This window comes from Chenopodium quinoa, unplaced genomic scaffold (assembly GCF_001683475.1).
Source record: "Chenopodium quinoa cultivar QQ74 unplaced genomic scaffold, ASM168347v1, whole genome shotgun sequence".
NCBI lineage: Eukaryota > Viridiplantae > Streptophyta > Magnoliopsida > Caryophyllales > Amaranthaceae > Chenopodium > Chenopodium quinoa.
In genome coordinates, this window is record NW_018742817.1 from 1931005 (window position 1) to 1945678 (window position 14674).

Below are 14674 nucleotides of genomic sequence, written 5' to 3' on the forward strand. Positions count from 1 at the left end.
TCACAAATACCCATTTATATCCAACGGTTTTTACACCGGTTGGTGTAAGGGTTATTTTCAAAAACTTCTCATTTTCAAGTGACTTTAACTCAGCCAGCATTGCCTCCTTCCACTTTGGCCAATCACTCCTACGTCGACATTCTTCTACTGTTCTTGGTTCAACATCATTTTCGTTAGACACAATGTCAATTGCGATGGAATTTGTAAATATTTAATTCGCGATAACATCTTTCATATTCCACCGAGTCTTGGTAGAGACATAGTTCATTGAAATTTCATTGTTATCGATGTTTTGATCGTCTTGTTCATTCCTTGTAGGGTTGTCTTCTTGTTCGTCCCCTTTTGGATTATCATCATTTTCCATACTTTCATCCACATTTGGTCTTTCTTGACCTTCAAACGGGGGAACATCATTACTCTTATTTTCTATTCCCTCTAATCTTTTCAATTTCCTTGGCTTAGAATCTTTTGAACCAAGTGGTCTCCTACGCTTTCTGCGTGCTTGAGATTCATTTTCTATGGCCTTATTACCAGTTGGGATTTCAATACGTGTAGGGCCATTTTCTGCTGGTATATGTGATTTTGTCACCTTCTTTGTTTCTACAAATGCATCAGGCAATTGATTTGAAACACTTTTTAAATGAACAATTTTCTTGACTTCTTGTTCACACATATTAGTTCGTGGGTCTAACATCAACAGTTGTGTTGCATTCCAAATAAGTTCAATTTCATTCTTACATGGGTCCACTTTCTCTCCCCCTAAGGCTGGGTATACTGTTTCATTAAAGTGACAATCGGCAAATCCAGCCGTAAATAAGTCACCAGTCGATGGTTCAAGATATTTAATTATAGAGGGGGATTCAAACCCGAAATAAATTCCCAGCCTTCTTTGTGGACCCATTTTTGTTCGTTGGGGTGGAGCAATGGGAACATACACAACACAACCAAAGATTTTTAGATGTGAGATACTTGGTTCTCGACCACAAACAAGTTATAGTGGTGAGAATTTATGATAAGCTGTAGGTCTCAATCTAATTAGTGTTGTTGCATGTATTATAGCATGTCCCTAAGCAGATGATGGCAATTTTGACCTCATTAATAATGGTCTTGCAATCAATTGTAATATCTTAATTAGTGATTTAGCTAGACCATTTTGTGTATGAACATGAGCTACTGGGTGTTCAACATCAATTCCAATTGACATACAATAATCATTGAATGTTTGGGATGTAAATTCCCCAGCATTGTCAACTCTTATTTTCTATATTGTATGATCTAGGAATTGTGCTCTTAATTTGATAATTTGGGCAAGTAATTTTGCAAAGGCAACATTTCTACTTGAAAGCAGACTGACATATGATCATCGTGTAGAAGCATCAATTAAAACCATGAAATATCGAAATGGTCTGCATGCCAGATTAATTGGCCCACATATATCTCCCTGAATTCTTTCTAAGAATTTTGGAGATTCAGTAGCAATTTTGTTCATAGATGGCCTTATTATTAATTTACCAAGTGAACATGCAAAGCATGTTAATTCATCTAATCGAGGAATTTTGATATTTCTTTATTGAATGTCCAACTGAATGTGCTATTATTCTTTGCATCATTCCAGTTGCTGGATGCCCCAGACAATCATGCCATAAAATAATCAAATTTTTGTCATCTAACTTCTGGTTAGATACCATATTGATTCCACGGGTCGTATGTTTATATGATATAACCCCGAAGAATATGCTGGATATTTCTCATATATTTGTTTCTTGCCATGTTTTTCTGTCGTGATGCATATCTACTCCTTTTGATCTGTTGTCATTGTTTCTAGATGATAGCCATTTTGGCGTACATCTTTAAAGCTTATGAGATTTCTTCGAGTTTTACTTAAATATAAAGCATTATTGATTATAAATTTTGTTCCATTTGGAAGCATTATACAAGCCTTTCCAAATCCTTCAATTAATTTTGCCGACCCAGAAATAGTACTTACATTTGCTTGAAACAAATTTAGTTGTGAAAAATATTTTCTATCCTTCAAGATAGTATGTGTTGTTCCACTATCCAAAAGGCATTGATATTCGGAACTAACTCTGCCGGAAACTCGAGAGGGTCGCCTTTGAAAGCGTTCGCCTTCAGGCAGATCCATATCTTCACAAAATAAATTTGAGATTAGTTTATAATAATATCATACAAACTTTTATTGATGATAGGAATTAAAAGTACATGACTAGAAATTTAAAATACAGGACATAAAGAAAATACATTAAAACATAATATATGTTACATTAGTAGATGGGAAACCTAAGCATTGTTATTTTCTCCAAGGCTGAAATCATTTCCAATTTAGCATTATCCATAAAATAATCAGATACGTCAAGGCTGGGAGAAGGAGCATTTTCTTCGTTAACATAATTTGCTTCTGCATTTTTCTCTTTGCCTTTTACAAAAGCCTGGTAAAGGTCTACCAAATGTTTATCCGTACGACAAGTACGTCCCCAATGTCATGTCATGCCACATCTGTAACATGTGTCTTTTCCTTTCGAAGGAGTTTGTTTGTGGCTTCCATATGACTGTCCCTTCTGATTTTCAAAAATTTTAAAATTATTTTTTCTTTGAAAATTGTTTCTACCACGACCCCAACCACGGCCGCGATAATTTCCACGGCCTCTTCCACGACCATTATAATTTCCATGTCCACCTCTTCGTGTTGCATTTGACTCGGGTGGATAAGAATTTGTTGCATTTGCCTCATGATGAATGGCCAAAGACCCAGTTGGTCTAAGATTATGATTTTTCAACAAAAGTTCACTATTTTGTTCTGCAACAAGCAATACACTCATTAATTCATTAAACTTTTTGAAACCTCTTTCACGATACTGTTCTTGCAATAGTATGTTGCTTGCATGAAAGGTAGTGAGTGTTTTTTCAATCATCTGTCCATCCGTGACTGGATGATCACAGTATCTCAATATAGATACTATCTCATGTATAGTTGTATTATAATCAATTACAGATTTGAAATTTAGGAACCGTAAATTTGTCTAGTCAAATAATGCCTTAGGAAGGAGCACCCTTTTGTGGTGTCCAAATCTTTCATTAAGGCAATCCCATAATTATTTGGGATCTTCAACCATCATGTACTCAGTTTTAAGGCCTTCATGTGCCTTAACAACACTAAGACTTTTGCCTTATCTTGTTCAGTAATAGGTTTTACAATCGTCATTGCAGAAGTGGTAGCATCAGTTGTTTGACTAGAGGGACTTTTATTTTATTTAACAGTGTGCTCCAAGCCTTGAGCTTTCAAATTCATCATTGCATCCACTTTCCATTTCAGAAATTTCTTTCCAGATAAATCTAAGACGCTGAACTGTCTTTTCATAAGGTCTCCCATTTTAACTACAACAAATTAAGTGATAATTAGTTTATAATAATAAATTTTATGTACAACACATATGTTTAGTTATTCCATAATTATAGTTAGGTTAATAAAATAAGTAATAATTAAATTTAACAATAATAAACCATAAATAATATAGTTATTTTCTCCCCCTTGGTTTATTATTGTGAGTAATTATATGATTAAGCAAAAATTAATCATGTTAGATGCAAAAAAAAAAAAAAGCAAAATGACAACAATAACAATTGTAACAATAATTATAATGATAACATTAATATTATCAAATGATGATTAATAACAACAAGCCAACATAATAAAACAAAAACAAGCTTTTCATATACTAAAACGACAAAATAAGTGAGTTTTACTTATACATAATGACAAAAATTAATATTGCTAATAATAAAACTACAAGCGCCTTAATTAGAAGGAAATATTGTTTTATATTCATTAAATCTTCCTCAAAAGTGAAGGTGTGGGTGTTTTGGGTGCCGTCGTCGGGGAACATATCAGAGAAGAAGGAGATGAAAAAATTTTAGGTGATTTTTGGATAAAAAAAGTAGGAAGGGATAAGGGATTTGTGGTGAAATCGGGGGAAAAATCTGCCTTTTATAAAGGTAAGTTTATCCGTTACTATTCTGTACTACTGTAAAAATATCAAATAATAGTATAATGTACTGGCAAAACTAATGGTCCAAATATAAATTTATAATTGTAAAATGTTATCACACTAGGAATGCAAGCCATAGTGGTCCGAGAGCCCTAATATCTAAAAAAGATCATGGGTTCGAAAACAGAAAGAAACACAAAAGTATGTAAAAGTAAGAAAATTAATAAGTATAAAAAGGCTGCATCTTTTTGTCAATTTAGTTAATAATCACTAATAGAAATAGGCTGAATTCCGACTGAACACCCTGAAATCCGTCGGAAATAGGGTTTCCGACGGAATTCCATCGGAAAAGGTTGTCGGAAAAGCAGTTGTAGGATAAATGAACTTTTCCGACGAAAATTTCGTCGGAAAAATATTTTCAAGCACTGCAACAATCCATCGGAAAATTCCGACAGATTCAATTTCGTCGGAAATTTCCGACGGAAATTCTGTCGGAATTGCTTTTCTGAAATTTTAAAAAAATACGCCGCGCCACCACCGGCACGGCGTATCACCACCTCCAACCACCAAAAAACCCAACATCAGACAGTGCCACAACCACCAGCCCCTAACTCGTATCAGCAGCCCCGAACCACCCCACCACCCACAACCATCAGATCTACCACCCCACCCACAACCACCAGATCTACCACCAAACCCGAAAAAATTAGCAAAAAACAAAGAAAAAAAATTAAAATGAAAACTTAAAACCCAAAAAAAATGAAAAGTGAACAAAAAATGAAAACAGACCACCGCCACCACCCCCCTAAAACCACCGCCGAAACCCAACATCAGACAACCGCGAAAACCGAAAAAAATAACAAAAAAAAAAGAAGAAAAAAAATTATAATCCCAACACCCTAAACCCGAACTTCAACAGCCACCATAACCACGTATTTTCGATCTAGTAAACTTGAAACCGGAAAAAAAATAAAAACAGAACAAAATAAGTTGAAATTCAGACCAAAAAACTTACCACAACAATTCAAAGTCTTGAAATTGGTCTTAAAATTGGTTATATAAGGCCAAATTCGACAATGGAAACGCTAGATCTAGCATTTCCATGGTCGAACTTGACCTTAAAACCACAACATGCCAGGAAATTGGTCGGGAAATACATCGGGGTGCTTCTTCGTGGGCTAGCTTCGGAATTCAACAATGGAGGAGAGATAAAGAGAAGAGAGGGAGTAGCAAGAGAGGAGAGATGTAGAAAGAAGTTAGATGAAGAAAGAAGAGAGAGAGGGTGTGCGGCTGGAGAGAGGAGAGAGAGAAAGGAAACTGAAAGAAGAGAGAGAGGGGAGTGCGTTTTTAGGGTTTTAATTTGCTTTTTATACGATTTTTTTTTAAATATTATCAGATGCCTTTTCGACGGAATTACTACCAAGCAATTATAATAACTAAAAATTAATACTTTACGTAAAAGATGAGCATGTAACATGCATAAATCAAACAAAAAAAACAATATAACAACATGAATAAAACAAAGAGGATGATTTTACAAGTAAGAGAATTGGTTTTCACCGTTGTTTTTGAGGTATATAATACAATAAATGTTTGAGTTTCTGGTATAGAGGATCCCAAATATGCGCAACTATAGAGCATACTCCTCAACATTTTAGAAGTAGATAGTATTACTTATTATAGATTTTTAGAAGTAAGTATTAATATACACGACTGGAAACTCGTGTTGATAACGTGTTAAATGTTTACCGATAGAAAGTTTTTTAATCAGTGAAAGGAGAAGTAAAGAAGAAGTAAAAGGGGATGAGTGAAACTCTAGTGTAAAGGGGATGAGTGAAACTCTAGTGTAGTAGTATTGCATCGTAATATTTGTTTGCATGACATCCTACATATATATACTCCCTCCGTGTTTTTTTAAGTGTTACACTTCTCATTTCCGGCCGTGTTTTTTTAAGTGTTACACTTCCTTTTTTGGCAAAAAAAACTACATTAAAATATTATATCCCTCTCCTCTCATGGTCCCCACCCAAACCCACTAATACTTTTTTATTATATATTTCCTCTCACATTCATTACTTTTCAATAAATTATTAGCCCCACTATCTTTCTTTTACAAGTTTTTAATACTCCAACTACCCCACTTACCTCTTATTTTTATTTGAGTCAATTAAATTGCCTAAAACTATGTACCAGTCAAACTATAACACTTAAAAAACACGGAGGGAGTATATATATATATAGCCAAGAGTCCTATACTAAGATTACAATTATACTCATATATTGCCATATAAGTTCACAAGTCTTTGGACTTATATGAACATTGTAAAATCAAATCAATAATTGGTAATTTGGCATTCACCTTATTTTCTAACAGACAAAGTTTTATTTTATCTATTCGCTAATTTTATTCGGAATTTCTATTTTACTCCTGGAGTACCATGCACACGGTACTCCAGCTGGTTTATAAAAATCATGTTATTTTAGTGTTAACTTCTTATTATTTCAATTTATATATTGTATATGTTATTTTTAAATAAATGTATGTTATTTCACCCCTTTTCTCGGTCATCTTCCTCTCACACTCACTTTCTATCACTCTCTCTCAGCTACTCCAACTCAAAATCACACACTTTCTTTTCATTTCTTCTTCCAATTTTCCAGAAATCAAGCTCTCACTCTCACTCTCTTCCTCTCACTACTCCAACTCTAAACCAAAGACACTTTCTCTCTCCTCTTTTCTTCTTCCAATTTTCTAGGTTTCTTATAAATCAATTGATTTGAAGCCATTTAAGGGTTCAAATGTGTTCATGTTCAGAAATTTAGTACCTCCTGAAGTGTTCAATTCTCTTAAAACATAACGTTGTTAATATTATTTTGATGTGAAATTATTATTTCAATTTATTTACATGTTATTTTTAAATAAGTACTTGTTATTTTATGTAGAATTTTTTGTCCAAAACTGCCTTTATTTGACAAATTTTTGTCCATAACTACCTTATAAATTTTTTTTGTCTATAACTACCTTCAAAAGATGCTCTCTTTGTTGACCACTACCTATTTTTTTTTCAGACATTGACCTTATTTTTCAGGTCACTTAAAGTCATGTGCAGGGCACATGTTTTTATTTTTTATGATTTTGTTTAACTTTCTCCCATTTTTTCCCTTTTCTCTCTCTTCCACAAATCAGATACTCCATTTCTCAAATCTCAACTCATATCCCCCTAAAAACCCACACTATATTAATTAATATTGTTTGCATTTATTTTTTAAAGTTAATCGCATGAAAACATCAATGCCCCCTAAAACCCCAATTGTTGTAACTCATTTTCAACAAAATGGTATTTCTCTCTCTTCGATTTAGTAGGTTTCCTGATTTTTTTTCTTCTTTTAATTTGGTGGGTTTTATTTTATTTTCTCTCTCTTAAATTTGGTGGGTTTTCTTTGAAATTTACAATCTATACTAATCTATTAAAAGGCATTACTAAGAACGTCTCTGTGCCACGTAGACCACGCCACGTCACCTACTCCATTTCTCATTATGCCACATCATCACTACTCAATCAACTAGAATATTGCTTCATATAAAAAAAATGATGATAAAGGGATTTGAACACCCAACATTTTATAAGAAAGATAGTTACTTAACCATCTAAGCCAATCATAAGCTATGTTATAAACATGAAAATAAATAATGTATATAATCGATAATTACAAGGTCTATTAAAGTAGCAAGCGGCGCAATGCCCGGGCTACACACTAGTTGATAATTGTTAGACGTTTATCTTTTAGCAGAATATTTGGTTCACTTGAATGATTTATGTTAAATAATTTTAACTTTTTTTTTCTTTTTTAAAACCTAAATGTCAATAGGAAGTGTTCGAGTCTTTGGTTCACAAAATTTCAAAAATTCACAAAATTACCAAAATTTCGAAAATTCACAAAATTCGGTTCGAGTTGTTACTTGAATTTCGTAAAGACGATGGAAGAAGTGTTCGAGTGTGGTGGAGGCCCTCACAACGTACCGCTACAACGATAACGTGGGTTTGACAGGGACGAAGCGTAAGATATGTGAAATTGTTTTTTCCACTACTTTGAATTTCAAACCCATCATCAATTTATCACTAGTGTCCTTTCATGGTGTTTGTTACACTCTAAATTTTTCGGGTATGATAATGTAGAGAAGAAAGTGAAAGAGATGATATGGGCAAAATAAGAAGAGAGAGAAAATGGATAAAAATGGGGGAAAATTAAACAAAATCGTAAAAGAACAAAACCTGTGCCTTGCACATGACTTAAGTGACCTGAAAAATAAGGTCAATGTGTGAAAAAAAATTTAGGTAGTGGTCAACAAAGAAAACATCTTTTGAAGTGAGTTATGGACAAAAAAAAATTATAAGTTAGTTATAGACAAAAAGTTGTCAAATAAAGGCAATTTTAGACAAAAAATCCTTTTATGTAAATTAAAAATGCATGAGTTGCGGTTGAAGTAAATAAATAAATAACATGTTTCAAAAAAAAATATATTATTTAAACAAAATAACACAACATTTAAGCAAAATGATATAAAGTGTACCATGATCCATAGTAGAGTATATAAGAGCATCAGCAATGGAGAGGATTACTCTCCTTATAGAGCACCAGCATCGGATACTTTCTCATTCCTTTCCCATGCTTTTTGGTCTCCTTTTAGTTTCCTCGTCAATGATGGTACTTGGGAAAGGTTACTTTTAGGGAAAGAAAATTGGAGTTTCCTTTCTATGGAAAGGAATGACTTCCTCGGCCCATGCACCATGCAACATGCAAGAATTAACAAAGCAGCAGTACAACGACTATATTTCACAATATACATCCCACACAATCTTGACACTTGTCAAGTAATTATTTGTTTACTATTTTTGTTGCTCCAAAATCGTATAACGGCTATAATTTGCAAATGGTAACTTATTTTGAAAATACGAAAACACCAACGGTCATAAAATTTTTTTTCTCTATAAAATGAGTACAAATTTGACATATTTTCACAAAGTTTCGATTTCACTAGCTTCTACAATACTCTCAAACACAAAATCATATAATTTCCATATTTTTCTCCATTTCACTTTCAATTTCAAAATTTCTTCAATATGGATCATAATAATTCTAATTATGGTCATAACCTGAATTTTTCAAATAATTCAAACTTCCAGATAATTTCGGTAGATTGATAGCTTCGAGAGGGGAAATTCGTGATAGAGACGTCCATATGGCTTTGAAGAACGATTTGATTGAGCATTTATGGGCAAGGTTTAGGAGGTCGGATGAAAATTAATATTTCGGTAATTTTTAAAATTATGTTTGTTATTTTCGTTGCTATTTTAATCAACGTGATTTATGTTTTTTTATTCGTGTCGTTTAATCAATGTATTTCATGTTTTTAACCAATGAATTTTATGTTTATAAATTCGTCTCGTTTAATTAATGTGTCGGTCATTAATTATTATTGACAACATTTACAACATTAATAATAATTAAGTATATTAATAAATATATGTAAATTGAAAAGGGAATAAATGGTGGGGTATATGTAAGTAGCAGAGAGAAAGTGGGAAAGGATACTAATTGATGTTGGGAAATTTTGAGGGAAAGAATGAGTAAAAGGATGGAGATAGTGGGAAGTGATATGGAGGAAAGAGAAGGTGATGTGTCAAGTGTAGGAAAGGAGAGAGAAAATGGGAAAGGATGAAAACATCCCCAACAATAATAATGCTCTTAGCCATCATTTTCTGTACTTTTTAGATTCCTCTTGAATGTTGAAGTAGCTAAAAGGATCCTCTCTTGGGCAATAAACTAGCATTTCCTTTATGTGGAAAGGAAATAATGTCTTATCCAGTGTGCAAAAGCAAGCAAAAGTAAACAACAGAAAAAGAAAAAAAAAAGAGGGAAAAGTGTCCGTTGGAGACAAAATGCCAAACTAACGTCAAAAACCAACGGTCAAATGGCAAACATGCACAAGTTATCTTGTGACACTTGTCACAACGAGAGTAGTCACATATTTTTTGTGACTTAAATCTTTATAACGGCTATAACTTGTTAACAATAACTTATTCCAGAAAACCAAAAACACCAACTGTCATAAAAAAAATTTCTGTATAAAATGAGTATAATTTTTCTATATTTCACACACTATCACTTTTTGCATTTTTCCCCATTAATCTCATCTATTGTCGAAAACATCTAATATTACTCAAACAAATTTTTTTTCCACAAATTTCACTTCCAATTTCAAATACCCTTCATATGGATCGTAATAATTCAAATTACGGGAATAATACGAATTTTCCAAATAATCCAAACTTTCAATATAATCAAAATAATCCTCCTTTTGACCCAAATTTATTGAGCAATCCGAATTTTCAAGTTGCTTTGCAATGGTTTAATAGTCAATCAAGACCAATAAATGTCAATAATATTCCACAATGTCAACCTCCTTTCCCTTTTCCTCAAAGTAGCTCGTTATCTCAACAATCTCTTGGTAATATGGTGGTTTTCCCATTTCTGAACATTTCACTCAGAACATGGATCAATCACCGGGAGGTTTTGGTGGTAGCAATGCAACTCCAATAGAGGAGAGTGGTGATGAACAAGTGGAACAATTAGTGGGGGCGCAACATCTAGAAGACATTAAAGATGTTGAAGTCGAAATTGTTTCCGAACAAAATGTCAACACCACCGGACAAAGGAAAAACCAATCATTGAGCATAGCTAAAGACAAAGCACTTGTATCGGCCTACATAAACGAAGGGGGTGACGTAGTGAGAGGAACCAAGACAAAGAGAAGTGGGTTATGGGTTGACATCTATAACCGCTACGAATGTTCTAGAATAGAAAACCCCGATGAAATAAAGGTAAGAAACATTAAATCTATGCAAAGTCGCTGGGATCATATCAATTTACATTGTAGTAAATGGGTAGATGCATATGGTTATCATTATCGAACCAAGGGTAGTGGTGAGTCCAAGCAAAATTTTGAGAAATTTGCTCACAAAGATTACTACGCAACTAACAACAAGATTTTTTGTTTATTGCACTGTTTTGAGGACTTGAGAAAATTTCCAAAATGGGATCCATCTTTGGCCAAAGATCAATTAACTATGTTACCCAGTGGCCAACAAACGTCAACCGAAAGTGGGGGAAGCAGTAAAAGATCACAACCTGATTCACTATCCGAGGTTGGAGGAAGAGGTAAAAGACCAGCTGTCATAAAACAAACAAAGATGAAAGGTAAAACATCTACTACTTCAACTTCAAGTATAAATCTTGAAGCATTAAACACAAATTTTAACGAAGTTGGTGATAAGTTGAATGAATTGGGTGGGCGACTTCTGGATCAGTTGAAGGAAAGAGATGAAATTAAAAAAGCACAAGTTGAAGAAAAGAAAAGGCAAAAGGATGAGGCCATGAAGTTTAGAATGTTAGAAAGATTGATGCAGAAGCCCGTTCTTGATGAATTTGAATTAGAAATGTATAAGAAACTTAGAGATGAATTCAGTAGTAGATTTTCGATTTGATTTAATTTACCTTATTGTACCGAGTAATCATGATTTGTTATTACGATTATGAGTTGTATGTTTTATTATTATTATAACTTTGCAGAATTATTGTTAATGTACCTTTTTAATATGAATGTAATTTCTATATATTAATATGAACTTTATGTTTACTAAATTGAGTCCAAGTCTGTTAATGTTACTTTATATTATTGTGATAATGTATAAGATTGCTACCCATGACATTTCATCTAACCAAAATCTTATCTTTTGACATCCTTTGTTTTATGACCACATATCATCATCTGAAATCTAATTTTGTGACTAACCTTATCGTTTTTTGTCTAGATAATTTATCAGATTGCTCCAATGACATTTCATCTGACCAAAATCTTATCTTCTGACATCCTTTGTTTTATGACCACATATCCTTGGGAGAAATCTTATCATCTGACTAACCTTATCCTATTTTTATCTATAAAATTCATAATATTACTCCCAATAACATTATATCTATCAATATCAACCTTATTTTCCCTTTAGCATTTAAAAAAAAAACCCAAAACCTTCTATTTCAAATATTGTTTGGTAATAAACATAATATGAATTTCGATTCAAACTCTTCAAGTTCTTCTTCTTCGTCTTCAAGTTCAACTTATGATATCTATGATCAAATGGTCATGAATTTTATCAACGAGAGTCATCGATTACAAGTAATGCAAAATGCAGTACTTGTAGCTGTAAACAATTCAGTACAACAAAATGAACATAAACGTCAAAGAAAACAAAGAATAACCGTGCTGAGAAATCGTGAAGCAGCTTACGACAATTTAGTTTCAGATTATTTTAGTGACCAACCAGGATGAAACCACATTTCGAAGGAGGTTTCGTATGCGAAGACCCCTTTTCCTTCGCATTGTCAACACATTAAGTGCAACTAACCGTTACTTCCAACAACACCTAGATGCTACCATGTGACTTGGTGCTTCACCCCTTTAGAAATGCACAGCAGCCATACGTATGTTAGCTTATGGTTGTTCTGCTGATCAAGTAGAGGAGTATCTGAAGCTCGGTGAAAGCACTGCTAGAGAATGTCTTGCACAGTTTGTCGACGGAGTACTTGCTCAATTTGCAACTGAGTACCTTTGCAAGCCAATATTGGAAGATATCCAATGCCTCCTTAGAGAAGGGGAGGATAGAGGTTTCCCTGGCATGTTGGGCAGCATTGATTGCATGCATTGGGTCTGGAAAAATTGTCCAGCTGGATGGAAAGGAATGTATCAAGGAAGATCTAAAACGACAACTGTTATTTTAGAAGCGATTGCTTCCAGGGATTTATGGATTTGGCACGCCTGGATCCTGCAACGACATTAATGTACTTCAGCGTTTTCCGGTGTTTGATGATATAATAAATAATCGTGCTCCACAAGTTCTGTTCACTGTTAACGGAAATAATTACAACAAAGGATATTATCTCACAGATGGGTTTATCCAAAATGGTCGACATTCATAAACGCTATTGCAGTCCCACAAACCTTAAAGTATAAATTGTTCACTACACGTCAAGCGAGTACTAGAAAGGATGTTGAGCTTGCATTTAGTGTGTTACAAGCTCGGTTTGCAATAATTAGGAAACTTGCTTTGGCATGGAGTGTAAAGTTGATGTGGAAAATCATGATGACTTGCATCATCATCCACAACATGATAGTTGAAGACGAGCGTGATACATATTTAAACTATAAAGATCCACTTGAATTCGCTCAAGAACAGCCTGAAAATATGCCAGGGTCGTCCTCAACCAGAAATGCTACAACATTTACCGTAACTCCTGGGTAGTATGATTCTGATAATTTTAGTAGATTGATAGCTTCAAGAGGGGAGATTCGCGATAGACAATTTCATAAGGCATTAAAGAACGACTTGGTTGAGCATTTATGGGCAAGGTCAAGGAGCTCGATTGAAAATTAGCATTTTAATAATTTTAAATTATGTGTGTTATTTTCGTTGCTTATTTTCATCCGTGTATTTCATATTTTTAATTTATGTCTTTTAATTCATGTATTTCGTATTTTACTAATCTTTTATATTAATGTGAAAATGTATTAGTTGACATATTTTTGTTCGATTAATAATAATAATAATAATAATAATAATAATATTTTACAAACTAAAATAATAATTAAGTGTGTAAATAGGAGAGAGAATATATTGTGGGGTATATCTAAATAGGAGAGAGTATGGAAAAGGATACTTTTTTTTGGGTGTTTAGAGAGCCACACGGGCGGGTTGAGAATCTATCCCGGAACCTCCTAGAATCGGGAGGGAAGCTCTAACCACTTGATCTATCCCTCACTCTCTCATGGAAAAAAGGATACTCATTGATGTTGGAAATATTTAAGAAAGAGGATAAGTAAAAGGATGGAGATAGTGGGAAGTAGGGCTGTACACCGGTCCAAAACCGGACCGGACCTGGACCGGACCTGTTGGGACCGGGACCTGAATCAGGGAATTTTGAGGACCGGAGACCGGACCTGATTCAACAGGTTCGGTTCCGGGTTAGACCTGAAAAATCAAGTCCGGTCCGGGTTCGGACCTGAATAGACCTGTTTTTTTTATTTATTTTTTGATTTTTTATTTAAAAAATAAAATAAATAATAACATAAAATATGATATTATCAATCATGAATACTACATAAATTTTATAAATTGACTAAAGTCCCAATTCCCAAACACCAAAAATACTAGACAACAACAACCACCAGATCTACCACCTTCAAAGTAGATGGTCGCAAAGGAAGGTCGGGGTAGATCATGAAGCGAGTAAGAGGGTGATTGGTGTATGATTGGGTGGCTGCAGTCGCTGTAGTCGCGCGATCTGGTGGATGCGGTCGCCGGAGTCGCGCGTTCTGGTGGCTGCGTTCGCTGGAATCGCGCGATCTGGTGGTTGCGGCCTCAAGTGTCGCGCGTTCTGGTGGCTGCAGTCGCTGGAGTCGCGCGATTTGGTGGTTGCGGTCGCTAGAGTCGCGTGTTTTGGTGGCTGTGGTTGCTGGAGTCGCGCAATGTGGTGGTTGCGGTTGCTAGAGTCGCACGTTCTAGTGGCTGGGGTTGCTAGAGTCGCGCGATCCAGTCGTCGCTAGAGGAGTG

At 34.4% G+C, this 14674-nt stretch overlaps 2 protein-coding genes across 2 annotated transcripts; both read left to right on the top strand.

The window, feature by feature from the left end:
* Positions 1–10558: 10558 nt before the first annotated feature.
* On the top strand, positions 10559–11551 carry LOC110725994 (glutathione S-transferase T2-like). The gene has a single exon (XM_021905470.1). It carries the CDS (start codon positions 10559–10561, stop codon positions 11549–11551), a length of 993 nt encoding a protein of 330 aa, XP_021761162.1.
* Positions 11552–12550: 999 nt separating this feature from the next.
* LOC110725995 lies at positions 12551–13366 on the top strand. Its single transcript, XM_021905471.1, has 2 exons — positions 12551–12807; positions 13012–13366. Exons 1-2 carry the CDS (start codon positions 12551–12553, stop codon positions 13364–13366), a joined length of 612 nt encoding a protein of 203 aa, XP_021761163.1.
* Positions 13367–14674: the final 1308 nt, after the last annotated feature.